Source organism: Lactuca saligna, chromosome 1, assembly GCF_052625555.1.
Source record: "Lactuca saligna cultivar CGN05327 chromosome 1, ASM5262555v1, whole genome shotgun sequence".
Classification (NCBI taxonomy): Eukaryota; Viridiplantae; Streptophyta; class Magnoliopsida; order Asterales; family Asteraceae; genus Lactuca; species Lactuca saligna.
Window position 1 is genome coordinate 32,346,175 of NC_136417.1, and position 27,937 is coordinate 32,374,111.

The window sequence follows — 27,937 nt, forward strand, 5'->3', positions numbered from 1 at the left end:
GTAAGATGGTTTGACAATGAGTTAGAGAGATGATTGACTATGAATTAGAGAGACAAACCATAACTTTCATGTAACGAGGTGTAATGTTTCTCTAAATATTCATGATTGAGGGGTCACAATAGTATATCACATGTAAGAAGACATAATATTGACCTTTGTTTTTTTTGACCAATATTACATTTAAACCCTCTATTACCAGTTACAATGATGTTTTCCAAACATCTTGAAAACTTTAATGATATAATATGCAACCTATAAACATTAATAACATTATTTGAATCACACATCTTGAAAACTTTAATGATATAATATGCAACCTATAAACATTAATAACATTATTTGAATAAAACTGCAACTTTGTTTAACGTGCAAGAAAAAAACATTAAAAATACCTTTTTGAATAAAACTATATCTTTTTTGTGCTTCTTTAAGACATTTTCCTCAATAGATAATCAAAAATATCTCAAGACTTTTATTGATATTTCGGTATTGCCCTACCAAAATGCCAATCCAGGGCCAAATTGTTTACAACAAGATCAGTCGACAAGAAATTAACGCTGAAAGCTGAATGAATTCATTATTAAATACGAAAACAAAAATAGAGACACCACTTCACACACTTCATCGCACCGCCAAGGCCCCTTTGATTTTTCGTTCCCCCCCACTCTCTCTCATACAACCGTCCGCAAACTCTGAAAAAATCACAAATTATTCCACCATTTTCATTTTTTTTTTTTTTTTTTGTTTTTATTTTTTATCAGAGGCCACATCGAGGTTCCTAATTAGAACTTTCCTTTATCAGCGATTACCTGAAATTTTGGATTCATTTCACCTATGATGCTTGTTCTTATTGATACGATCTCCATGGAGATGTGGTTCCCTATCGATTGAATCCGTGCCCTAAGTTATTCGCCATGTTCGAAGCGCACGTAAGAATTTATCTCGGTTTATTTCTTACATCCACAGTATTTATGAATTCGTTTATGTTAATTTACGTTAACTTTGTTTTTTGATGCTAATTCGGACCTATCATATTTGCTCCTCTTCCTAAGGATGAGCTACGCTTTGACTTTGGATGCATAACAAGTTTCCTGCCAACTTGATTTTAAACTTTTATTGATATTCTGCTAATTGCATTTGAACCTTGATAAGAAGTAGAAACAGACAAATGCTTCTCTAATTTGTAAGAAAATCCGTATCTCTTGATTATTAAATGCTGCAGGCTTCACATTGTAAATCCAAGTGCAGCTCTTTATTTGTGATGGAAGGAGGAACAGTTAATATGTTTGTTGTTGCATTTTTTCTTCCTTTGTTAGCTCTTTTTGAGTCCTACGTGAAATATTTGCATCACGATATATTCTCCCTCAGCTCCGTGATAAACATCTAACCTGAAAAATATTCATATCTAAGCAATTGCAACATCTTGATAGCTAAGTTTGAGCTTGTAGAAAACATTAGGACTGAAAAGTCAGGCTAAGGTCTGAAATAAACCCACATCAAATATTAACATGAAAAAAATTAGGGTTGGCGTTAAACGTCACGATTCATCTCTTCATCTAATATTTTGTTTCGGATCATAGGTAGTTTTAATTGATGTATTATATGGTCCAAGTGAACAGGTTTAGTTAAGAAGCATGTTCAACATGCTTGATTGCTGCACAACAGCAACACTATAACCATAGACTTACATTAAACCTTGCATTTAGTTTATGAGATGTCCTCAAATGATATGTAGATGAATAACATTAATGGAAGTGTCCTTTTTGTGTTATCTGGATGAATGTCACAGCAGCAGAAGTTATCTTCGAGTATTATGTACACCTTAGAATACCATGAAAGCAAGAAGTTGAAAGTTTGTTCTATAGTGAGTTATGGAAATTGTTGGATTTTATTTGACATCTGTATGCTTTTAGGTATTGCATTTGCTTCGACGATATTTGGGTGAATATGTCCATGGACTTTCATCAGAGGCCTTAAGGATCAGTGTCTGGAAAGGTTTGTTAATAATTTCTGCACATTTTCTTAATAATCTCTAAGGATGGAGGACGAGGTTGCTTAATATTTTCAATTGTTGGGTTGAAATGCTAATAGCCAGTTATGTCTTCAGGTGACGTGGTTCTTAAAGACTTGAAATTGAAGGCAGAGGCACTCAATTCATTAAAACTTCCTGTTACTGTAAAAGCTGGTTTTGTTGGTACCATAACATTAAAGGTACCTCTTTACACAATAAAACTTGTTTTTTGGACCTCTTTATTAGATATGAACTTCTGATTCCTATTGCTTTAAATGAAATATAGGTTCCTTGGAAAGGTCTTGGCAAAGAGCCTGTGATAGTTCTTATAGATCGTGTGTTCATTCTTGCTCATCCAGCTTCTGATGGAAGGTCTCTTACGGTATGAAGAAATGTGTTCTTAGTTCACATGGTTCACTTCTTTCAAAGTTGATGGGTTGATGTTGATTACATGATTATTTGTTTCTTAACTTTACAGGCTGAGGAGCGGGAAAAGATTTTTGAATCGAAGCTTCAACAGATTGAGGTAATATATTGCTTTTTCTTCCATAGTATCCTTAATATTTAAGCTGTCTCTAGTGAACTGTTGGTTAACTTTATTAATTCTGGGCTGCTTGCTGAATATTTAACTGTCTTGCAGGAAGCCGAGACAGCAACACTTGATGCAATATCAAAAGCAAAGCTTGGAAATGTATGTGCTTAAGTGTTATTTGTGTTTAAAGCATAAGTCTTTATGTTGCTCAACAGCTAGTCTCTTTACATTAGCTGTCTTCTGAATGCTTTGCTCTCTGGTGTCATCTTCTGAGTGTGCCATCTTTTATTGTTTGCAGGCGCCTGCTGGAAATTCATGGTTGGGTTCTTTGATTGGTACAATTATAGGAAATCTTAAGATCTCAATCGGAAATGTCCATGTCAGATATGAAGATCCTATTAGGTTGGTGTCATTTTCCATCCCTAATTTAATGAAAGCTTCTTAGTCCATATTTCTTCATCTGCTTGATTTGAACAATGTTTTTTTTGTTCAGCAATCCAGGACATCCTTTTGCTGTTGGTCTTACTCTGGCAAAGCTTGCTGCTTTTACAGTGGATGAAAAGGGGAATGAAACATTTGACACCAGTGGTGCACTAGATAAATTGCGAAAGGTCAGTCCCATTTGCCATCTTTTGTATCCTGCTTTTCTATTTAAATATTTAGTCATCGACACCTTTTTAGGTCTTAGGAACAGGAAACGAATTCTTAACAAAGTTCAATTCTTCATGTCCTGGTCATGAATCATGATAGATGGCTTCTGCTTTTTCATCACTTACCAAAAAGTTCAAGTTCATGTCTTTTTGATATCCCACATGTTTTTTCAGTCATTGCAACTTGAAAGGCTTGCTATGTATCACGATTCCAATCGACCTCCTTGGAAGGTGGACAAGAAATGGGAAGATCTCAGTCCTAAGGATTGGGTTGAGGTATGCTCCTTGTTCCTTGCATATTTAAACAGTTGTAATGGAAGTAGTAAGTACCCTTTGATGTGCAAGATTTGTAAGCTTCACTTTTCATGAATGTTAGATATTTGAAGATGGAATAAATGAACCTGCCAAGGGTCATGCAGTTTCTGCATGGGCTCGAGATCGCCACTACTTAGTTTCACCAATTAATGCACTTCTCAAGTATCATCGCTTGGGGAATGATGAGAGAACTGATCCAGAAATGCCTTTTGAGGAGGCCCATCTTATCCTTGGTGATGTTTCTCTGACACTCATAGAGGTGACAAGAACCTTGACTTTTGATGGAATTGTTCATGCTCTTTTAGTTTCTTCTTTGAAGTCGTTTCTAATTGGATAAGTTTGATATATTGTTTTACAGGCACAATATCATGATTGGATTCGACTTCTTGAGGTCATATCAAAATATAAGTCATATATTGAAGTGTCACATTTAAGGCCTGTGGTGTCAGTTAAAGAGGCTCCTAAACTGTGGTGGGATTATTTTGCTCAAGCTGCATTGCAGCAGAAGAAAATGAGGTATTCCATATATACATACATACATGCATACATATCTCTTAATACTACCAGTATCTACTTGTTATATGATTTGGTTTATTGCTGTCCATAGCTAATAATTTGTTAATGGTTGATGCTTCAGCTATAGGTTATCTTGGAGCCAAATTCAGCACTTCTGTCGTCTTCGTAGGCGGTATATTCAGCTGTATGCTGGTATACTCCAACAGTCGAAGGATTCTGATGACCCAGAAGCTAGAAGTATTGAGAGAGATCTTGATCCAAAAGTTATTCTTCTATGGAGGTTTGTGTTCTAGTTACACAAGCACATGTACTGTTTTTTTGGTTTAATAATTACTTGTATCTTTTGTAATCTCTGATTATGACCTTTTAGAGATTTTGTGTTCATCTTTCAGATTCCTTGCACATGCAAAAGTTGAATCTGTGAAATCAAAGGAAGAAGCCGAGCAGAGGATGAAAAAAAAGGATAGCTGGTTTTCATTTGGATGGTCTGTTACTGACTTGTCTCCTTTTCTTCTGGTTTATGTAACCATTTTTATATTTTGTTTTATTCATAATGCTCATTTATTAGTATCCAATGACATCCTGTTTTCCTTTAACTCAGGAATGGCTCGGAACAAGATGCTCTTGAGGGAGCTCAAACTGCTGAGAACGGATTGAGCAAAGATGAATGGCAGACGATTAATAATTTATTGAGTTTCCAACCAGATGAGGAGGTAGCAACACAGTCAGGAAAAGATATGCAAAATATGACTCAGCGAATGATACTTGTGTCCGTTGGTCAGGCTGCTGCAAGGATTATTAATATAAATGAAACTGAAATTGTGTGTGGTAGATTTGAACAACTTCAAGTCTCTGCCAAGTTTAAACATAAAAGTATATATTGTAATCTCACTTTGAAGTACTATGGAGTTTCTGCCCCTGAAGGTTCACTTGCTCAGGTTTGTTAACCTTTCCTTTGGCTCCATTTACATTTTTATTTACATCTGAGTCACCGTTTGGATTCTGCTTTGAATGTTCTTCTATTTGCAGAGTGTCTGCAATAAGCAGAAGGCAAATGCATTGGGTGCTAGTTTTGTGTATTTACCTGCTGGAGAGAACCTAGAGTGGAGGGCTTCAGCAACAATATCCCCTTGCCATGTCACGGTATATTATTCCTTTATATTGCAAATAACTATAATCCTTTTTATGGTACAATTTATTCAGTTTTCTTAGTATAGTTATAATTTGGTGATGGCTTGTTATTGTCTTGAACATTATTTTTATATTTACCCTGCGGTCTATCTTTCTCTTCTTTACTTCTTCCTTTTTTTTTGGTCTTTTATTTGACTCGTTTTATGGCTGATTTATAGGTCTTGATGGATAGCTGTAACCGCTTTCTGGAATTTATGAAAAGGAGCAGTTCTGTTAGCCCTACAGTTGCTTTTGAAACAGCAACTGCTTTGCAGGTACATTTAGATGAGCTTTAATAATTTCAGCTATATCTTTGAGAAACTAATATCTCACTCTTTGATAAAACAATTACAGAATAAGATAGAAAAGGCGACTCGTCGAGCTCAAGAGCAATTTCAAACAGTTTTAGAGGAGCAAAGCAGGTTCACTTACAGAATAAGATAGAAATATTTTTGAACACATTTATTTTTCATTTGGATTTGCTAATTTCCTGTATTTCTTACTTGCATTGCAGATTTGCTCTTGATATTGACCTTGATGCTCCAAAAATCAGAGTTCCTATAAGATTAAGTTCCTCGTCAGAGTATAACAGTCATTTTCTTTTGGATTTTGGTCATTTTACATTGCGAACAGAGGTATATTTTAATTACTATTTGGGATATTTTCTGTTCCCTCAATGTGATTTGAAGCTAAACACACCTTTTGTTGCAGGAGGACCAGCCTGATGATAAAGGACAAGCCTTGTATACCCGTTTTAATATTTCTGGAAGGGATATAGCTGCCTTCTTTACTGATGGTAGCTCTGAGATTCTTGAATCTCTGAATAATAGTAGTCAGCTTTCTGCATATCCTGTTGTGGATGGTGCTTGTGATTCGTATTCTCTAGTTGATAGATGTGGGATTGTTGTTATCGTTGAGAAGGTATTTTTTTTTTCTTCTTTTGAATTTTCTGGTGGAATTCACCTATTACACATTCTCTTCTAAAGCTTTCTTTTGTGCCTGTCAACTGAAGATTAAAGTACCTCATCCATGCCATCCATCAACTCGTGTTTCTGTCCGAGTTCCTACACTTGGTATTCGCCTTTCACCATCAAGAGTCAGCCGGATTATGGAACTCTTGAAGGTACTCTCTGGTACCATAGAAAGCGGGACAAAGCTTGTAGAAGAATATCAAGCTGAACATACCCCATGGAGTTCCTCTGATCTTGCAAATGATGTTCAAATACTTGTTTGGAGGGTACATGTTCTTTCACAAATCGATAAATTTATCGAATCGCATCTCCTTCATTTTTTTAATAAAAAATTGTTTGGTTCAGGGGATTGGCTATTCAGTTGCTTCATGGCAGCCCTCACATCTTGCTTTGGCTGGATTGTATCTTTATCAGTTGGAGTCTCAGACAGCCACCAACTATCAGCGGTGCACTAGGTGCACATAGTTCTCCCCCCTCTTTTTTAGTTTTTTTACTCAAATAAGGATGTAACTTATGTTTGTTTGGCTGAAAAATGATGCAGCATGGCTGGTAAGCAAGTCTATGAAGTACCTCCCGATAGTCTTGGCGGTTCTTCTTCTTGTATTGCTGTGTATAATAGAGGCATGGACGTCCAGAAGGTAAATGATGTGTGCTTTGAACTTTTTTCTTTCTTGCCTACATAGTACAAAGTTCAATAATAGCAACATCACCTTCTCACTGCCTTATGGCTAATTATGGTGCTAACTTATATCTTTTTGGTGATATTGTGGCACTTTTTTAAGGCTTTAGAGTCTTCCAGTACGTTGGTTGTAAAGTTCCAGAACGAGAAGGAGAAAGCAAGTTGGCTTAGAGGACTTGTACAAGCAACCTACCGAGCTTCTGTATGATGCTAACTTTTTCATATTTGATCCATTTTAATATCATCTTGTTTAGCTACAAGGTATGATGTTTAATGTACATGGTGTAGGATACTCCATCAGTTGATATGCTTGCAAAACAAGGCGAGAGTGTTGGTGATATTGTTACAGAGACTTCTGAACCTACTGAACCTGGCTCTACTGAAACGAATGCAGCTGATCTTGTTCTTCATGGAGCTTTGTTGGAAACAAAGATCACAATATATGGGAAGGTTAGCTGTAGTTATTATCTTAGTGTACATTTAGTATGATGTTTCTTTCCTTCCTATTTCCTAATTCCTATCCCATTCATATATTATAATTGTGTGTAACAAATATATGCAAACATTGTTCAACCTTGCAGATGGAGACTGAGGGGCATGAAGTTGTGGAGACTCCGTTTCTTGAGATTCTTGCTGCTGGAGGAAAGGTTTGTAAACTAAAAAGATGATCAGTTTTTCTGCATGTAGTTTGTGATTATTGTACTTATAACTATATCTTGCAGGTGCATGTTGAATCTTGTGAAGGGGATCTAACAGTGAAGATGAATTTACACTTGTTGAAAGTCAAAGATGAACTTCAAGATTCTTCATCAGGTCCATATTATCTGGCTTTATCCGTTGTGGAGAGCTTCCGTCCCTGTCCTACAAACCCTCCTCAGGTGGAGGAGATATCGGCAGGCGTGGCCGATGATGACGATGATTTCGCAGATGCCGAAGATGATTTCCTTGAACCTGTGGTTCATGAGAAAGATCGTGGAGCTGGAGATGAATTTTTTGAAGCAGAAGGCATTGATGAAACTGATTTTGTGTCAGTTACCTTCTTGAAACGGACCCCACAATCCCCTGATTATAACGGGATAGATTCTCAGGTAAATGGTTTAATACAGTTTTGATCTATGAATGTAATATAAGTCAACATACCCGATGATTTTTTTTGGTTCTTTTATATATTTGTAGATGAGTATCAGCATGTCAAGATTTGAATTTTTCTGCCACCGCCCTACTATTGTTGCTTTAATTGATTTGGGCATTGATATGGGCACTGCAAGTAGTGGGACAAGTGGTCCTGCTCCATCAGAGGAAGAGGATGCAACTTCAGCGCAAAAAGACAAAGCTGAAGAAAATGAGCTAGCAAAAGCTGATGAAAATGAGCAAGCAAAAGTCAAGGGTTTATTGGGACATGGAAAATCCCGAACTGTATTTTCCATGGCAATGAATATCGACAGTGTCATTGTATATCTTAACAAGGAGGATGGATCTCAACTTGCAACGATTGTGCAAGAAAGCTTCATGTTGGGTCTTAAGGTCAGGAACTACCATATCACCCTTCTCTTTATTTTTTTTTCTCACTATTTCGTTACATATCTAAACACTCTGTTTTACAGGTTCACCCTGGTTCTATATCAGTTGAAGGTACATTGGGAAATTTCAGGCTGTGTGATTGTTCACTAGGTACGGATCATGTTTGGGGATGGATTTTTGATATACGTAATCAAGGAGCTGAATCCCTTATCCAGGTACATTTTTTATAGTTGATGTTATGTGTATAAAGGTTTACTGATCATTTACTTTACCCTAATCTCCCTTTCTTTATATGTGTGTATATATCAGTTCTCATTTGAGTCCTACAGTCCTGAAGATGATGACTATGAAGGATATAACTTCAGCTTGAGTGGCAAACTTTCTTCCATTCGTATTGTTTTCCTCAACAGGTTCATTCAAGAGGTTAGTTTTGACTTTCTTTCTCTTCATTTCAATTGAATGACTAAGTAAACTCACTCACTGTACGTTGTCTATGTGTACGCATTTTATTACTAAAATGAAGTTAAATTCATGTTGCAGCTCGTTACATATCTTGTGGCACTGGCGCCTCCAGTTTCAGAAGAAGCCATCAAGTTTGTCGATAAAGTTGGAGGGTTTGAATGGTTGATTAAGAAGTATGAGATGGATGGAGCTGCTGCAATGAAGTTGGACCTCTCATTAGAGACTCCAATAATAGTGGTACCACGGGATTCCAATGGCACAGAGTTAGTAGTTCTTCCATTCCAACTATAGTTTGTTCATAATCATATCATATGTGTTGTGAAAATGGTCTCTCAGTGTTTCTTTCATGGATGCAGCTTCTTGGAAATTGATCTAGGCCATTTGAAAGTGACCAATGAAGTTAGTTGGCATGGACCTGCGGAAGATCCAGCATCTGTTCATCGTGACATTATGCATGCACAGGTACCACTTTCTCGGATTTCCTTTTCTTCCTACTTTACTGAAATATAACATTAACATGAAGTAACGTGTTGCATATATGTATTATATACTGCTTCAGATCTTTGGACTCAATATGGCTGTTGGAGTAAATGGTGTTGTAGGGAAGCCAATGATACGTGAAGGCCGTGACTTTCATATCTTTATCAGGCGCAGTCTAAGAGACATTTTTCGCAAAGTTCCAAATTTTGCCTTGGAAGTGAAGGTTTGGGCTTCAAATTAAACCCACTGTCACTGTCACAGTCACAGTTCTCTGTTTTTATATCTTTTCATAATATGATCGAACTCATAAACCCACTGTTGTAAACAGATAGGCTCATTGCATACCGTGGTGTCTGACAAAGAATATGGTATTATCACCAGCTGTCTTGCCATGAATTTGGGTGAACAACCTAACCTCCCTCCTCCTTTTCGTGACATAAACTCTGACAACTCGGATACAATACGCCTCCTGGCTGATAAAGTCAACATGACCAGTCAAGTTTTCTTGTCACGTTCAGTCAACATAATGGCAGTTCAGATGGATCATGCACTGCTAGAGTTGTGCAATGGCATTCAAGAGGATACACCTTTAGCACATATCACTGTAAGTAAAAGAAAACATCAGATATCATGTCCCTTTGTATATGTTTTCTGAAATCTTGGTTATTTTATTTTTCAGCTGGAGGGCTTGTGGCTTTCGTACAGAATGACTTCTTTTTCAGAAATGGACTTATACATCACCCTCCCCCGGTTTTCGATTTTGGATGTTCGTCCAGACACCAGACCTGAAATGCGGTTGATGCTTGGGACAAGCACCGATGTTCTCAAACCAGCTTCTACTAAAGGTGGATTTGTAAGATGTGAAACGATGACCACCAATGTGGATGTACCACATTCAACCATGGTATTGATGGATCTCAGAATGAGGGCATCATCTCAACTGCTTGTGGTTCGGATTCAACTCCCTCGAGTTCTTGTTGTTCCTGATTTCCTTCTTGCTGTTGGTGAGTTTTTTGTCCCAGCTTTGGGAGCCATAACTGGAAAAGAGGAAGTCATGGATCCTAAAAACGACCCAATCAGTAAAAACAACCCGATAGTTCTATCTAGCACGATGTATAAACAGACTGAAGATGAGGTAACCCTCACACCAAATCGCCAGCTAGTAGTAGATGCTGCAGGAGTTGATGAATATACTTATGATGGATGTGGAAAAACTATAATTCTGAATGAGGATCTTGATCAGTCGCAATCTTCAGAATTCCGACCCATTATTATTATTGGAAGGGGTAAAAAATTGCGGTTTGTAAATGTCAAGATTAAGGTAATGCGTAATATATTATATAGCTGGTGCTTATGAGCTTATCTCCGGTATGTGATATCTTATATAACTTTTTTCTTGATGTCAGAATGCTATGCTTTTGACGGATTACACATACTTGAGTAATGATAGCAGTTTCTCGACCTCCGGTGATGATGATGTAGAAGTTGTGGTTCAGGACATTGTTGCTTCAATCAATGAAAAAAAGAGTTCAGATAAAGCTGAAAAAATCTTAAACTCCTCAAGTACTTCTGAAACCGCTCAAACCGAAACATCTAAACCAAGTATCAGTTTCGAGGCTCAGGTAGGTCAATATGATGGCCCCACATCACATGTGCTGTTTTAATACTGATTTATTCTGTGTATATATATTTCCTAATGTATGTTCCATTCCATGTATTAATATTGCATTATACTTTTGCTGATCTCCCAGGTGGTGTCTCCCGAATTCACTTTCTATGATAGCAGCAAACCATCCGTTGATGGTTCCTTTAGTGCTGAAAAGCTGCTTCGTGTAAGAATGGATTTGAGCTTCATGTAAGACTCTACTTTTTGTTAAAACTGAAGTATATTTCTCCTTTTCCAAATGGAAGGGTAATTTACATCTAATTTGTTCTATGCTCTTGCTGTTTTCAATAGGTTTGCATCAAAAGAAAATGATACATGGGTTCGAGCTCTTCTCAAGGATTTAACTGTTGAGGCTGGTTCTGGTCTTAGAATTCTTGATCCAGTGGATATCTCTGCCGGATTCACTTCTGTAAAAGATAAAACAAATATATCATTGATTTCTACTGATATTTATGTCCATTTATCTTTAAGTGCCATCTCCCTGATTCTTAATCTACAAAATCAAGCGGTCAATGCCTTGCGTTTTCAAAAAGCTGATCCTTTGTCTCCTTGTACCAACTTCGATCGTGTTTGGGTGTCTCCAAAAGGTGTTCTCTTCCTTCCCCTTTACACTCACTATTCCATTTTTGCCCCTTCATTGTCATGCCACCTACTTGTTAGTTGTCTTAACTCTTAACAAGAACGGGAAATTACTTTCTTTTGCAGCGAAAGGGCATCATAATGCCATTACATTCTGGAGACCTCGAGCTCCCTCCAATTATGTCATTTTGGGAGATTGTGTGACTTCCAGGTAATAATTTATATATATATATATATATATATATATATATATATATATATATATATATATTTATTTATTTTAATGTTTAAGCAGTTCTCTTTAGCTGTGTTATTAATAATCATCAACTTGAATTTAGGCCTATTCCTCCTTCACAAGCTGTTATGGCTGTGAGTAATACATACGGGCGAGTAAGGAGGCCTCTGGGGTTCAAGCTTGTTGGGTTATTCTCTTGTATCCAAACACCTGAAAGACCAGAAGATTGTCCAGGTGTTGACTCCGACTGTTCTCTATGGGAACCAATTGCACCCCCAGGATACCTAGCTGTAGGATGTGTTGCACATATTGGAAACGAACCGCCACCTAATCACATCGTCTACTGTATCCGTGCTGACCTGGCAACATCCACAGCGTATTCAGCATGCATGTTCAACGCTCCCCCAAACAACACATATACATCAGGATTCAGCATATGGCGACTGGACAACTTTGTTGGATCATTCAATGCAAATCCTTCTATTAGCTGTCCCCCACTCGACAGATGCTATGATCTTAACCTTCTTCTTCTTTTGAACTCGAGCTGGCGTCGTCTCTCTGGAAGAGAACCCAAGTCCGATACAAATGTTGACCAGGAGACTACAAACCAACAAACCAATAACAACAAGGATACAACTTTATCTTCATCAAATACAAAAGCTAGTTGCTCCATGTCAACTCCCAATTTTGAAAGGATCTGGTGGGACAAGGGCTGTGATACCCGCAGACCAATGTCCGTGTGGCGACCTATTCCACGGCCTGGATTTAAGATTTTAGGTGACTGCATAACTGAAGGGTTAGTTAGACATCTTTCTTGTCTTATACAGTATATTTCATTTTCTTATTGTTTTCTGAAAATCTTTTTTGGTTAAGCATTTTTTTTTCTGCCTTCTCAGTTTGGAGCCACCTGGGTTGGGGATAATTTTTAAGGCTGACAGTGGTGACCTCTGTGCAAACCCTGTTCAGTTCACTAAAGTCGCTCATATTATAATCAAAGGTGTGGATGAGGCCATTTTTTGGTACCCAATTGCACCTCCAGGTTATGCTTCTATGGGCTGTGTAGTTACTCGTGTAGATAAAATGCCAAAATTGAATATCCTTTGCTGTCCAAGGAACGATCTTGTTACCCAAGCTAATATTCATGAGAATCCAATATCCAAATATCAAAGTTCAAAAGTAAACCAAAGCTGGAGTATCTGGAAAGTGGATAATCAGGTCAGGATTTATAATTGTTAAAATTGGGCATTGGATTCTTTTTCAGTATTTATTAACCGTTTTTTTTTGTTTGGATAATTATAGGCCAACACTTTCCTTGCACGGTCCGACATGAAGCCGCCTTCAAGCCGCCTGGCATTTACTATTGGTGATTCTGTGAAACCAAAGACACGAGACAACATAATGGCAGAAATAAAATTGAAATGCTTCTCTCTGACCATTTTAGACAGTCTTTGTGGAATGGTATATTTTTTTTTTGTCTATTGTCAAAAAATTTATGTGTTCTTATTCACTCATGTTGCATGTGTTTTTGCAGATAACACCTTTTTTTGATGTTACTGTCACCAACATTAAGCTTGCGACACATGGCGGAATGGACTCCATGAATGCTGTGCTGATATCCTCGATTGCTGCATCAACTTTTAACGCACATTTAGACTCATGGGAACCCATTGTGGAGCCATTCGATGGAATATTCAAGTATTACCTTACCTATATTGTTTATTTCATTTTGGTCGTAGTACACTGCCTTTCATTTACTCTTCATTTCCTTTTGAAGATTTGAGACATACGACACAAATGAGCAAGCAGGAAAAAAAGCTCGGATTGCAGCTACAAGTGTCCTTAATGTAAACATCAGTGCTGCAAATATTGATACTTTTGCTGAAACCATCCTTGCTTGGAAAAGACTGAGAGAACTAGAACAAAAGGAAATCAAGTCAAATGAGGTATGTTATCAGTTATCTTCAACAATTTTCTGGTATTTCATTTACATAAATTGATGTTTAATGTTTCCCTTTTCTCTGTGAATAAACAGGAAACTAGCAGTCGTATCATTGATGAAGACGATTCACTTTTTTCTGCATTGGATGTGGACGAATTCCAGACAGTAACCATAGAGAACAGACTTGGATGTGACATTTACTTGAAGAAGTTTGATCAAAGTTCTAATGCAGTTAGCCTGCTGCACTATGATGACAGTGCTTCTGTGTGGATTCCACCTTCAAGATACTCGGATCGATTAAATGCGGTTGAGGATTCAAGGGAGGGACGATGTTATGTTGCAGTCCAGATAATCGAAGCCAAGGTTGTATTATCAACATTAATGTCATGACATATGTCTGAACATGATTGCTAATACTCAAACTTTCAGGATCTACCAACTGTTGATGATGGAAATAATAATACCTTCTTCTGTGCACTTCGGCTTGTTGTTGATACTCAAGAGGGAAGTCAACAGAGGCTGTTCCCTCAGAGTGCAAGGACCCGATGTGTTCAGCCATTGATTTCCATAGCTAATGATCTTGGCAATGCCACGTGGGATGAACTTTTTATCTTTGAAGTTCCTCGCAAGGTATGTTGAAAATTTACAACTTATAGTAATTATTTGTTTATAATCCTCGAAAATATGTCATTTGGTATTGTTACAGGGGATGGCTAGGTTGGAGGTTGAGGTGACTAATCTTGGAGCCAAAGCAGGAAAAGGTAATTTAAAATTTGAAATTGAAATGTGATATACATCATACATCATCATTGTGGCTTCCAGTGTAAGCACATGCTAATATTAATTTGTTTTTCTATAACCAGGTGAAGTTGTGGGTGCTTCAACAATCTCAGTTGGACATGGTGCAAATCCCTTAAGAAAATTAGCCTCAACCAGAATGTTGCAACAGGCAACTGGGGGTCAGAAAGCCGCCACACACCTTCTAATGAGAAGGGTTAGTGATTTGTCATTTTCATGTTTTTATCTGTTTTGAACTTTTCATATCTAATAATCTGCAACTCATGATGTTATTACATTAGGGTCAACAAAAGACCGATGATTTGCCTTTTCAAGGGTGTCTGGTAGCCTCTACGTCCTATTTTGAAATGAATACAGGTTCAACCCTGCAAAATGAAGAGGAGAAAGATGCGGACAACGATGTAGGATTCTGGGTGGGAATTGGTCCTGAAGGTATTTGGGAGAGTTTTAGATCATTCCTTCCACTTTCAGTCATGACAAGAAAACTGGACAATGAGTTCTTCGCCATGGATGTAGTCATGAAAGATGGAAAAAAACGTGCAATTCTGAGAGGTCTTGCAACAGTCGCAAACGACTCAGACATTAAGTTGGATATAAACGTATGTTCAGTTTCCAAAAGTCATGATCCTGATCAGCCTTCTGAATTAGTTGAAGGCAATACTGCCATTGAAGAAATCTTTGAAAACCAAAGGCATAGCACAATTTTAGGTTGGGGTAACAAGCGCAGTTTCCGTGGGAATGAGCTAGGCCGTTGGAGCAACAGAAATCTTTCATATTCAACCAATGTAAGTTACAAGTCAATATTTCTTCCTTCTTTTTTTTTTCTTCAAATTTCAAAAACATAAGCTGATCTTTTCCACGTCAGACTTTCTATGAACCACCGCTTCCACCTGGATGGGCATGGGTGTCAGCATGGACAATCGATAAATCCGATTCTGTTGATGTGGACGGATGGGCATACGGGAAAGACTACCAAACCCTAAAATGGCCTCCAACTCCTCAAAATGCTTTAAGGACAAATCAAGATAATGTACGCCGAAGACGTTGGATTCGTACAAGGCAAAAAGACGGTGAACAACAGACATCAAACACCGGTTCTGCTATCCGTGTCTTACAACCTAATTCTTCTTTAGTATTACCATGGAAATCCATGTCCAAGGATTCCGATAGTTGTTTACAAATTCGCCCTTCTGCTGACCATGTTCAAGGGCTGTACACATGGGGTTGTCCTGTTGGGTCAGCTTCTTCCGGTCCTAGTGGGTCGAAAGAGAAAGACAAAGACAAAGACAAAGATCATTCTTCACATGACTCTAAAGAGAGTTTATTGAAACCAGGGAAGAAGATGAAGACTTCTTCAATGAAGTTGAATCAACTTGAGAAGAATGACACACTTTGGTGTTGCCCTACGAGTGAAGGCACTCAGTTTTGGCTTAGTGTAGGTGCAGATGCGTTAGTTCTTCAGTCGGACCTAAATGCCCCTGTTTATGATTGGAAAATTACGGTCAGTGCCCCTTTGAAATTGGAAAACCGACTTCCTTGTCCAGCACAGTTCACGATATGGGAAAAGTTGGGAAATGGAAATACATCTGAGAGACAGCGTGGCCTTATACAATCACGTGCTGTAGTCCCCATATATCATGCTGATGTCCGAAATCCTCTATTTCTTACATTATCAGTTCAAGGTGGATGGACATTGGAAAAGGTATGTCATTAATTGTTTTCATCAGAAATTTGTATTTAATCTAATCAAAGATAATTCAGAAACGTTTTCTTCTTCTCTCTCTCTCTCTCTCTCTCTCACATACTCTCTTCTTTAAAACCAGGATCTTGTTCCTATATTGGATCTTTCGACTAATGCTCACGCTTCCTCATTTTGGATGGTCCATCAGAATAAAAAAAGGTTTGTATTTCCTGTATATTCTTGATTATTTTCACTTGTTCAAAGTCTATGTATACATCTAAGTAGCAAAAAAATTGAATGAGATTGTTTCTAAGAAGATATTCTATTTGTTCATCTCATAATTGGGTAGAAGAAAAGGACAATTGCGAGAAATAGCAACATACTTTACTCTTGCTACTGATATGGGCGTCGTACTTTATTTTTTTAATCCACAATAGCAACATACTTATATTTCTTTATAGATAATAGCAATTTACTTCACTTTTACCAATAATAGCAATGTATGTACATTTTGCTACCAATATGGGAATTGTACTTTATTTGTTACATATTGCTATCATTAATAAATAAATGCAAGTATATTGTTACTGTGAGAAACAAATTGTGTGTATGTTGCTTTTATGGGTTACATATTGCTATTAATAGGAAAAAGTACATTGCCTATACGGGGTAAAGTACATTGCTATTTCCTGCACTTTTCCCTATAAAAAGGCCAATAAATTTACATGATACAGGAGATTACGCGTGAGCATCGAACGTGACATGGGAGCAACTGCGGCTTCTCCAAATACCATAAGATTTTTTGTCCCATATTGGATAAGTAATGACTGTTCTATCCCCCTTACATATCAAGTGGTTGAAATCGACCCTTCAGAGAGTGCAGATGCAGATCCCTTACCAGTTACAAAACCTGCCAGATCTGGAAAATTTAGCTTTAGGGGTACTTTTAGTCTCTCAGAGCCAAAATCAACTGGCTCAAGGAGGAACATCCAAGTTCTAGAAGCAATTGACGACACTAGCCCTACTCCCAGCATGTTTTCCCCACAGGACTACGTGGGACAGGGGGGCAATATGCTGTTTTCATCTCGAAATGATGCCTATCTTTCACCTCGTGTGGGTATAGCTGTTGCCACTCAGAATTCTGATGTTTTTAGTGCTGGACTATCACTTCTTGAGCTCGAAAAGAAGGTGACTCGCATTTTCTATTCTTCAAATAATTTTATCACCTTCTCACTCGAAAATCTATTTAGCTAATGGTAATGCCTCACCTTTTTTCCTCTCATAGCAAAGAGTGGATGTTAAAGCTTTTAATACAGATGGATCTTACTACAGCCTTTCGATTCTACTTCACATGACATCCGATAGGACAAAAGTAAATTTACACCTTTTATGGATTCTCATTTTAACTTTACAGTTTAGACTCTAGAGCTACATTTAACCTCATGATTTAAATTGCTTAATACAGGTTGTCCATTATCAGCCACACACCGTGTTTTATAACAGGGCTGGATTAAGTTTATGTCTGCAACAATCTGGTACCCAGTCACTTACTTGGCTTCATCCTATCGATACTCCAAATCTTTTTAAATGGCAGGCATCCGTCAAAGTTGAATTATTGAAGGTCTGGATATGAAATTATGGATATATTATATCTCTGTTTTGCTTGATTAATCGATCATGTGCTTACTTTTCTTTCATGCTCAAAATTTAGTTGAAAATCGATGGATACCAATGGAGTATGCCATTTAGTGTTTCAAATGAAGGCTCCATGCGTATTTCCATGAAAAATGAAACCACTGGCAAGTATTTATATCTGAAAGTTGAAGTACGAAGTGGAACAACAAGCTCACGTTTTGATGTCATCTTTCGTCCAAATTCATTTTCCAGCCAGTACAGGTAATTTTGAATTTTTATTTTCTTGATATATGAAATAGAAATTGAATAGATCAAAATCTTGAGAAAAACTAAATAAAACTGGGTGGGTCTACATGGCAGGATTGAAAACCGTAGTATGTTGTTATCCTTCCATTTCCGGCAAACTGAAGGTGGTGATGATTCATGGTGCCGTCTTCCTCCTTGTACAACTGCTTCATATTCATGGGAAGATCTTGGTAGACAAAAAATGTTGGAAATACGTATGGATAATGACACGAAAGAGCCAACTAACTACAATATTGATGATATTCGTGATTATCCACCTGTTCAAGTGGATGAGGGAGCCACAAAAGCAGTGCGTGTTACTATAATGAAAGAAGAAAAAATGAATGTGGTTATGATACGCGACTGGATACCCGACAACAACGAATCCAAAGAAGATACAAGCAAAGCCATTGTTGCAGCATCTTCATCACAACAAACGAATAGTAAAGATCTCCAACCAGATGTTGCCACGTCAAATTCTGAAGTCCATCTTACTCTTGAACTCATAGAATTCGGATTATCAGTTATCGATCATACACCCGAAGAGATACTGTATTTATCTGTGCAGAACCTTCAATTGTCACATTCATCTGGTTTAGGCTCTGGAATCTCCAGGTAGTTAATGTCTTAACATTATTAGATTTTATCACTCCAATTTAGAATAAATATTGGCTGTATTCTATTGCTAATCCATGAAACTTCCATGTTCTGATGTATTTATTTATAGGATGAAATTAAGAATGCGTGGGATCCAAGTTGACAATCAGTTGCCTTTGACACCAATGCCTGTTATCTTTAGGCCACAAAGACTTGGAGTAGAGGCAGACTATGTATTGAAATTTTCCATGACACAACAATCTGATGGATCAGTAGATTTTGCTGCTTACCCTTACATCGGTTTGCAAGTAAGTCCTTTTTTCTCTTGTAGCACATACTTTAATAATAATCATACTTATTTAACACCCTCCATATGTTTTGTAACAGGGTCCTGAAAACTCTGCCTTTGTGATAAGTGTTCACGAACCAATTATCTGGCGACTTCATGGCATGGTCCAGCAGATTGACTTTAGTAGATTCGGTGATAATAGTGAAACAACTGCTGTCAAAGTGGACCCCATCGTTGACATCGGGTATGCACTGTTCAACTTCAACCCCTTTCCCAATTCCCACCTCTTGAATTTTTCTGTATTAACATATTTTTCAATTGCAGTGTTCTAAATATCTCAGAGTTTCGATTTAAATTCTCCATGGCCATGTCGCCAACTCAGCGCCCTGTGGGTGTACTCGGGTTTTGGGCTTCCTTAATGACAGCTCTTGGGAACACCGAAAATATGCCAGTAAGTTTTTAACTTTTTCCCTAATCTATCATAATCATCCGATTAACAAGAATAATAATAATGTATGTATGCATGCTGTAATTGTTCGCAGATTCGTGTGAATCAAAGATTCCTGGAAAACTTATCTCTAAGACAAAGTGTTCTCATCACCAATGCCATCTCAAATATCACAAAAGATATCCTAAGTCAGCCTCTTCAGCTACTCTCTGGTGTAGACATATTAGGAAACGCCAGCAGTGCATTTGGACATATGTCTAAAGGTGTTGCTGCTCTATCAATGGACAAAAAGTTCATTCAAAGTCGCCAGAGACAGGTTAGTTTTGTTACTTTCAGTCTTCATAAATGGTAAAAGTAGGTATTTATTATTTTAAATTAAACATGCAGGAAAACAAAGGGGTTGAAGATTTTGGTGATGTGATCAGAGAAGGTGGAGGGGCACTAGCAAAAGGTCTATTCCGTGGAGTTACTGGCATTCTAACAAAGCCTCTAGAAGGTGCAAAAGCATCTGGAGTTGAAGGTTTTGTTTCGGGGGTAGGTAAGGGTATAATAGGCGCTGCAGCACAACCAGTAAGTGGAGTCCTTGATTTATTATCAAAAACAACCGAAGGTGCAAATGCAATGAGAATGAAAATAGCAGCTGCCATTACTTCAGAAGACCTCCTTCTTCGCAGAAGACTCCCTCGCGTTATCAGCGGTGATAATTTACTTAAACCATATGATGAATACAGAGCACAGGGACAGGTATATATATGTATATGGGAGTGGGACCCACAACATAAAAAAATATTGAATGACAGCATTGCCCCTTACACATTCTCTCTTTTTCTACACAAATGCAGGTTATACTTCAGCTTGCGGAATCGGGTTCGTTCTTTTTGCAAGTGGATTTGTTCAAAGTGCGTGGAAAGTTTGCGCTATCGGATGCTTACGAAGACCATTTCTCACTACGTAAAGATAAAATACTTCTTGTGACACATAGAAGAGTCATGCTCTTACAGGTATTATTTGTTATTAGTCCTAAAAAATGAGTAAATTCCAGCTTTGGTGATCCAGGGAACAAAATTGTTATGAAACATAAAAATAAGGCAAACCGAACATTATAATATGTTGTTAAATGAGTATTTTTGGGGCAGACATCCAACATTATAACACAGAAGAAATTCAATCCGGCTAGAGATCCATGCTTGGTGTTGTGGGATGTTTTATGGGAAGACCTGGCAACCATGGAACTAACAACTGGGAAAAAAGATCATGCGAATGCACCTCCATCGAAGCTTATCCTGTACCTGAAATCCAAAACATCAGATAATGATCAGAAACGCTCTGTAAAATGCTACCGTGATACCAAACAAGCAATGGAGGTTTATTCATCTATTGAACAAGCAATGCGGACGTATGCGCCCAAAGGATCATTAAAGGTATGTATCAGTATCCTATAAAAATCTACAGTACTTCTTTAGTGTTTGTATCCTCCACATAAAAAACAAAAAGCGAATGATTTTTTTTTTTTTTAAATATTAAAGGAAGCACATAAAAGAAAAGTGAAAAGACCTTATGCTGCAACAACGGATGTATCGACTGCTGAAGCGGTCTTCTTAAAAGAAAGGCCGTGGACTTCAGCTCAAGTGCCTGCACCACTTCCTCCAAATTCAACTTTTGGCAGCAGCAGTGCCTCTGATGCTCATTCTTAGACATATGTCGCTTGACTTAAATTATCAAGTCATTTCTATAAAAGGTAAAGGTATGTTAATATTTGTTTTCTGACTACCTTATCAATATTATTTTGCTAATACATAAATATTAAATTTGTAGAGGATTTCCATCCTTGAAGGTGGAGAGAGAATTTGGAAAGAAAGGTGCCGATTTTGCTTGTACAAAACAGATGATCCATCTTTTTATTTTGGGAAAGGGTAGGGATGATGGTGTTTGGCGTCATTCGTTAGTGGTACTTGTGGAGAGAGAGCATATATATATATATACAGAGAGAATAGATGTTTATATATATATATATATATATATATATATATATTGGTGATGGACATGGACATGTTTCCATCCATTGGTGTACTGTACAGATTGTAAGTTGATGTTGTATAGCTTTCTTTCTTTTCACATGCAAATGCAAAATCTCTACTCTTTATCATCAACATTTTATTACATAAACAAAATGACCATGTGAAACAACATTCTAAAACTAATAGTAGTAGTACTTTGCTACAAAGTAATAATAAACTTGTATCAGAATGTAACAAGAAAAAACGTACATATATATAAAAGGAGTGAGTGATTAAATATAAAATAACGACATTAAATAGGGATAGTTTTCCACTCTACGCTTTAAATTTTACATGTTAATAGATATATAATAAGGATAAGAATGATCATTTTTTTCACAAAATGATCAATTTTTCAAAACTACTATGAATACTCGTATTTCTTGTGCACTTATTATTATTATTATTATTATTATTATTATTATTATTATTATTATCCTTCATAAAGCTCTTTTTGCAAATGAAAGGCAGTTTATATGTTGCAATAATGAATGATCATATTGTAATAGCTGTAAAAAGTATGATCATTTATGATAGTTTTTCTATTATGGTGTAATATGAAGTTATTTAAATGGGATTTCTAGTTTTCATGAAAATGAATGCATCCCTAACCCTAAGTAAGTTTATGGTCATTATTGTTGCCTTGTGGCACATACTCTTACCATTTCATATATCTATCAACCTCAACCACAAAACCAAAAGCACTTTGCTTTAACTGTTTTCCATGTTACACATCTAAATCATGTTTACGTTTTTGTTTTCGTTACTTTATTAATGCCTTCTTATTTATTTTTGCAGATAAAACTCTTACACAGAGCCTTTTATACACCGCTATTAATTATTTATATTGTACAACTAAGGGTATACTTTGAATATTATTTTTGATATCACAAAAGAGTCTATAAATGTGTGGTTAATGGCTTTTATTCCTTCATAGTTTGTCATTCTATTAGACTTTTATGTGGAAGAGAAATCATATTTCACACTTCATATCACCTTAGTGATAAATTTGACTAGTTTCCCTTTCAAATCCAATAAACATAAAGAAACGTCATTGTTTTAAAAGAATACTAATAGTTACACTAATATGTTAAGATTTTTGAATACATACACATCATAACACTTCTATGTTGGTATCGAATATAGACGAATTAAGTTCTAGAAAGAGGTTGAATCAAGGACATCAACGTATTCTCATATCTCAAAGTATAATATAAGGAAGAGCTAAATGTAGACGACCCGGTCTAAACCTAGGGTAAAACGATTGCTTTCACAGATGCCCTTTGACATAAAAAGTATATGAATATTCATAAAAATAAGTATATAAATAAGACAATTAAATACATATGATTAATTTATTATTATTATTATTTTTTAATTTAATTTTCAAATCCGCCTAAGGGATAATATGGACATTTTGTGTATCATTATTTTAGGCAACAAAATAATCAAATCCGAAATTTGAGGAATTGTTTTATTTTTTGTGTGTGCAAAAAATACAATCATTGTAGGAAAACGTTTTAAAAAAGTTAATAATTCTTGAATGATTATTTTTCATTCTTAAAAAATATGATTTTTTAGAGCAAAACATTATTAAAAGAATATCAACTGAAAAACAAACGAACACATTCCTCAAAAGAATTATACCAAAAACAAAAAAAATTCAAATAAATCTAGAATTATTCTTTAAAATGATACATTCATTAAAGCATTACATACAAAAACAAACACACACTAATGTGTTGTTATTTTTGAAAGAATACAAAAGAATCTATGCATTCTAGTGAAAAGTTTACATCAAAACAATAAAAATATATAAAATTTTAACCAAAAGAATGAGTATTACTAAATGCAAAACTTTCGTTAACTGTTAATTCTTGAAAGAATGTCTAGTTTCTCATCTTGAAATAAGTCACTAATGTCTGTCTCCTTTGTTTGTCTCTACTTCTTGTCTCATTCGTTTTTGTCAGGTAGTGCAAGCGACGATTGACTAATATCAATTTTTTTTGTGTACCTACATCCAAAGAAAAACAAGCAATTTTTTTTTTTCTCTTTTACGTTCTTACAAGACCAAAACATAAAAAACATTTTTTTGTTATTGTCTTTGAATCAAAAAGAAAGTAGACCACATTAAAATATACCAAAACATAAAAACATATTTTTAAATTTATATCGTACAACTAATGGTATATTTTGAATATTATTTTTGATATCACAAAAGAACCTATAAATGTGTGGTTGGAGAAGAAATCATATTTCATAGTTCATATCATATTGGTCTTAAATTTAACTAGTTTCCCTTTCAAATCCAATAAACATAAAAAACATCCTTATTTTAAAAGAACACTAATAGTTACACTAATGTATTCAGATTTTTGAACACACATACATCATAACACTTCTATGTTGGTCCTGAATATAGACAGATTAGGTTTTGGTTAAATCAAGAACATCAACGTATTCTAGGATCTCTTAGTAATAACATAAGGAAGAACTAAATGTAGACGCCCCGATCTAAACCTATGGTAAAACGCTTGCTTTCACATATGTCCTTCGACATAAAAAGTATATGCATATGCATAATAAGTATATGCATAAGACAATTAAATACATATGATTATATTTATTATTATAATTATTATTATTTTATATTCAAATTTTCAATCCGTCTATGGGATAATATCGACATTTTATGTATCATTATTTTAGGCTACAAAATAATCAAATCCGAATTTTGAGGAATTGTTTTATTTTTTATGTGTGCAAAAAATACAAACATTATATGAAAACATTTTTGAAAAGTTATACATTCTTGAATGATTATGTTTTCTTTCTTGAAAAATATGAATTTTGTTCGAGCAAAACATTATTAAAAGAATGTCAACCAAAAAACAAATAAACACATTCTTCAAAAGAATTATATCAAAAACAAAAAAATCCAAATAAATCTAAAATTATTCTTTAAAATGTTACATTCATGAAATCATTACATACAAAAACAAACACACTCTAATGTGTTGTTATTTTTGAAAGAATACAAAAGAAACTATGCATTCTACAGAAAAATTTACATCAAAACAATAAAAATATATAAAATTTTAACAAAAAGAATGAGTATTATTGAATGCAAAGCTTCCATTAACTGCCAATTCTTGAAAGAATGCTTAGTTTCTCATCTTGAAATGAGTCGCTAATGTCTGTCTCTACTTCTTTGCTCCTTCGTTTTTGTCCGGTAGTGGAAGCGACGTTCGGCTAAAAACAAAAAAACTACATTTTTTATTTGTGTGTACCTACATCCTAATAAAAATAAGCTATTTTTTTCTCTTTTATGTTCTTAGAAAACCAAAACATAAAAAACAATTTTTTTTTGTTATTGTCTTTGAATAAAAAAGAATGCAAACCACATTAAAATATACCAAAACATAAAAACAATTTTTTTAATTTATATCGTACAACTAATGGTATATTTTGAATATTATTTTTGATATCACAAAAGAATTTATAAATGTGTGGTTAATTTTTCTTTTCTTTTTTCATAGTTTGTCATTCTATTAGAATTTTGTGTGGAAGATAAATCATATTTTATAGTTCATATCACCTTGGTCATAAAATTGACTAGTTTCCCTTTCAAATCCAATAAACATAAAAAAACATCATTGTTTTAAAAGAATACTAATAGTTACACTAATATATTCAGATTTTTGAACACACATACATCAAAACACTTCTATGTTGGTTCCGGATATAGACGAATTAGGTTCTAGAAAGAGGTTGAATCAAGAACATCAACGTATTCCAGGATCTCATAGTGATAACATAAGGAAGATGTAACACCCTGTTCCGAACCGCTTTCCTAATTTGGGATTGCGGCCTGAGGATAGGTTATCATAAGGCTTAGGGCCTTCGGAAAAATAGTGATCTAGACCCATTTAGATACGGATAATGTAATTGAGGTGATTTGGGAGTTAGGTTGTGTCTTGGAGCCAAAGGGTATATTGGTAAAGTGGCAGTTCGAGATCTTTATGAATTTTGGGTTTCATTCGGAAGGCTTTAAGGCTCGGACGTATTGTTAGGAGTATAGGGCTTCTCGCTACTTTTTTCGTGGATATAGGGTTCGTCAGGAACGGACCTCATATGAGGAAGATATGACACGTTGAATTTATTGGCAATATTGGTCCTTAATGGAGAAAAGTGGCAAGAAGATACCATGCATGCAAGGTGGCCAGCGCGGAAGTACGCCCAATGTAAGCTGGCGGTACGCCCAACGTAGAAGAGTAAATGGATGCGAGTGTGGGAGGCGTACGCCCAACGTACGATCAAAGCCCCTAAACCCTATTTTTAGGGTTAAGCTTTATATAATGAACATTATGACTTAAAACCTAGTCTCCTTAACAGCCTCTCAACCTCAGAAACCCTAGATAGCCTTTCATTCCTCATCCTTTTGTGTTTTTGGCCTAGTAAAGGTGTTTAGATGCTTGAAAGAAGGAAAAAGAAGTTGAAGAAGAAGAACTTGAGTATCTTGAGCTCAACGATCCGAGATTACTGTTGGATTAGGTGTCTAAGCCCATAACTATAATTGGTATGTAGTTGAATTGATATCAGCACAGTCATTTTGGGTTGCCCTCAAACCTAGTAACTGGATAAAGATAGTATCAAATGAGAGATATTGATTTATTATAAGATTAATAAATTAATATAAATTATTCATTAATATGTTAAAAGATTAATATATTAATTAGAAATCATAAGGTTTAATTAATAGTTAGCCAAAAATTAATTAGAATTAATTTTGGGGTTAACTGTATGAATTATAAAGTACATGGACTAGTTTGCAATTATTAAATAGTTGAGCGGAAGGTTCTAGAACCTCCTTGAAAGGGGGTGGATGAAATTTATAGGGAAACCCTAATGATTTTGTCTAAGGGGCTTAGATAAGGCCTTTGGATAAGCTTAGGCCCCAAGCAAAGGAACATTAGGGTTTTCCCTTAACCCTAGATCCCTCAGCTATATAAGGAGCCTCCTAGCACATAAAATCGATCACTCCTTCCTTGAAGAAACCCTAGGGCCGAAAATTGCATACCCTACTCTCTTTCTCCTTCAAGTTTCCTTCTTGCTAGCTTTTGGGTGTGACTCCATTAGAAGCATTACCAATTGTTTGCTATAACAATTGAAAGGTATGTAACTCTTAAACCCTAATTGGTTAATTTCAAAAATAGCCTCTCTCGTTAGGGTTCTTGTTTTGCAATTCAAAGTTATATGTTCAATAGTTAAAACATAGATCCAAAAGTAGGTTGCATGTGAACTTATGAATTGTTTCTAGTTTATTTGTTTTACCTAAAACCCATCAGTGGTATCACAGCCATTGTTTTTTTGTTTTAAATTGAATTGCTATAATAGTTGAATTGCAAATTAGGGTTTATAGCTACAATATGTAGAAATATATTTAACTTCTCATTTTTTATTATAATACTATGTTAAAGAATCTACAAAATTTAGTTAATAATGTTTTTATTTTAACTGAAAATGGAAAATACTATTAGTTTTAAAATAAGCTACTAGATTTGGTGTAAATAAATGGCTAAGGTACATAAGCAAAAAGTTGGAATTTTATTTTATCTGGAATCTGAAATCTAAATGCATCCACCTAAAAACTTTGTGGGAGTAATGGGCCTCATGTCATATCCAACTATCATTTTAAGATTATATAATTACCTTAAATTTCACTATCTACAATTTTTTTTTTTAAAAATTAATTTATAACTTCTTTAGGTTTAACTTTTATTATTAATTTTTTATTTTTTAACATCATGTTAGTGCTTAATCTCATTTTTCTTTAATACTTAACTTTCATCTTTCATATAGCAGATTATAATTACTAAACTTAAAACAATTATATATGAGAAAAATATAGTATCATAAAAAATTATAAATGTTGACATATTCGATGTTTTTTTAAGTATTCTAATATTCGTTTTCACGCTCTCATTCTCATTCAGGGGCACACATATGATTTTATATTAGGTTGACACGAAAAATCGAAGTAGTGGCATAATAGTATAAAAAAAATATATTTTTTTCCACTATGTATAGATAAGTTAGACGCTGCCGGTGCCACAACGGACACCATAATAAAACCTCTCATGCTCTCATTTTTTTTCTTTTGTGTTAGTAGAGGTGGTGATGAGTGGCGGTGGTGGCCGTGACGGAGGTAATGGTGGAGGAAGTGGAAGTAGGGAGGTAGCGGATAAGATATGGTGAATTCATATATGAATATATGTAAATTTATATTGATAGATGAATATTACATTTTCTCCGTCGCATCGGTACGCTGGAGGGATTTTACGGTAATATATAAATAAGTGACTAATATTGATTTATTTATTCTCAACCTCATTTGTTAATTGAAATTCTCTCTCTCTCT

The 27,937-nt window shown here is 35.6% G+C and overlaps 1 protein-coding gene across 3 annotated transcripts; it reads left to right on the forward strand.

The window, feature by feature from the left end:
* Window positions 1-618: 618 nt before the first annotated feature.
* LOC145031739 (calcium-dependent lipid-binding family protein) lies at window positions 619-22,331 on the forward strand. 3 transcript variants are annotated; one of them, XR_013677010.1, is made up of 65 exons: window positions 620-929; window positions 1,914-1,995; window positions 2,108-2,211; window positions 2,298-2,393; window positions 2,490-2,537; window positions 2,652-2,702; window positions 2,842-2,945; window positions 3,037-3,154; window positions 3,368-3,469; window positions 3,570-3,767; window positions 3,867-4,024; window positions 4,146-4,304; window positions 4,417-4,509; window positions 4,626-4,962; window positions 5,054-5,167; window positions 5,374-5,469; window positions 5,549-5,616; window positions 5,709-5,829; window positions 5,906-6,115; window positions 6,207-6,431; window positions 6,511-6,620; window positions 6,707-6,803; window positions 6,948-7,046; window positions 7,133-7,294; window positions 7,426-7,491; window positions 7,567-7,932; window positions 8,021-8,368; window positions 8,449-8,580; window positions 8,675-8,788; window positions 8,906-9,090; window positions 9,184-9,289; window positions 9,387-9,530; window positions 9,636-9,911; window positions 9,987-10,628; window positions 10,714-10,929; window positions 11,059-11,162; window positions 11,265-11,560; window positions 11,679-11,763; window positions 11,891-12,583; window positions 12,684-13,002; window positions 13,087-13,245; window positions 13,319-13,482; window positions 13,562-13,730; window positions 13,820-14,089; window positions 14,156-14,356; window positions 14,433-14,487; window positions 14,590-14,720; window positions 14,806-15,309; window positions 15,390-16,226; window positions 16,348-16,424; window positions 16,940-17,393; window positions 17,491-17,577; window positions 17,671-17,826; window positions 17,917-18,101; window positions 18,201-18,740; window positions 18,853-19,030; window positions 19,110-19,255; window positions 19,336-19,462; window positions 19,554-19,775; window positions 19,847-20,203; window positions 20,302-20,460; window positions 20,596-20,880; window positions 20,986-21,197; window positions 21,275-21,540; window positions 22,315-22,331. XR_013677010.1 is itself a non-coding variant. In XM_078980351.1 (64 exons), the coding sequence occupies exons 1-63, from the start codon at window positions 915-917 to the stop codon at window positions 21,151-21,153; spliced, it is 12,690 nt and encodes a 4,229-aa protein (XP_078836477.1). In that variant the 5' UTR covers window positions 620-914; the 3' UTR covers window positions 21,154-21,197; window positions 21,275-21,609. The 3 variants fall into 3 exon arrangements, 1 of the variants encoding a protein (XP_078836477.1); XR_013677014.1 differs by lacking the exon at window positions 22,315-22,331 and having other exon boundaries at window positions 619-929; window positions 20,986-21,203; window positions 21,275-21,609; XM_078980351.1 differs by lacking the exon at window positions 22,315-22,331 and having other exon boundaries at window positions 21,275-21,609.
* The last annotated feature ends 5,606 nt before the right edge of the window (window positions 22,332-27,937 follow it).

Excerpts from the sequence above, each read along its gene's own strand:
- LOC145031739 (XM_078980351.1), top strand. Across the intron at positions 2,212-2,297 it reads TTGGTACCATAACATTAAAG|GTTCCTTGGAAAGGTCTTGG; the intron begins GTACCTCTTTAC and ends AATGAAATATAG. Across the intron at positions 4,305-4,416 it reads AAAGTTATTCTTCTATGGAG|ATTCCTTGCACATGCAAAAG; the intron begins GTTTGTGTTCTA and ends TTCATCTTTCAG.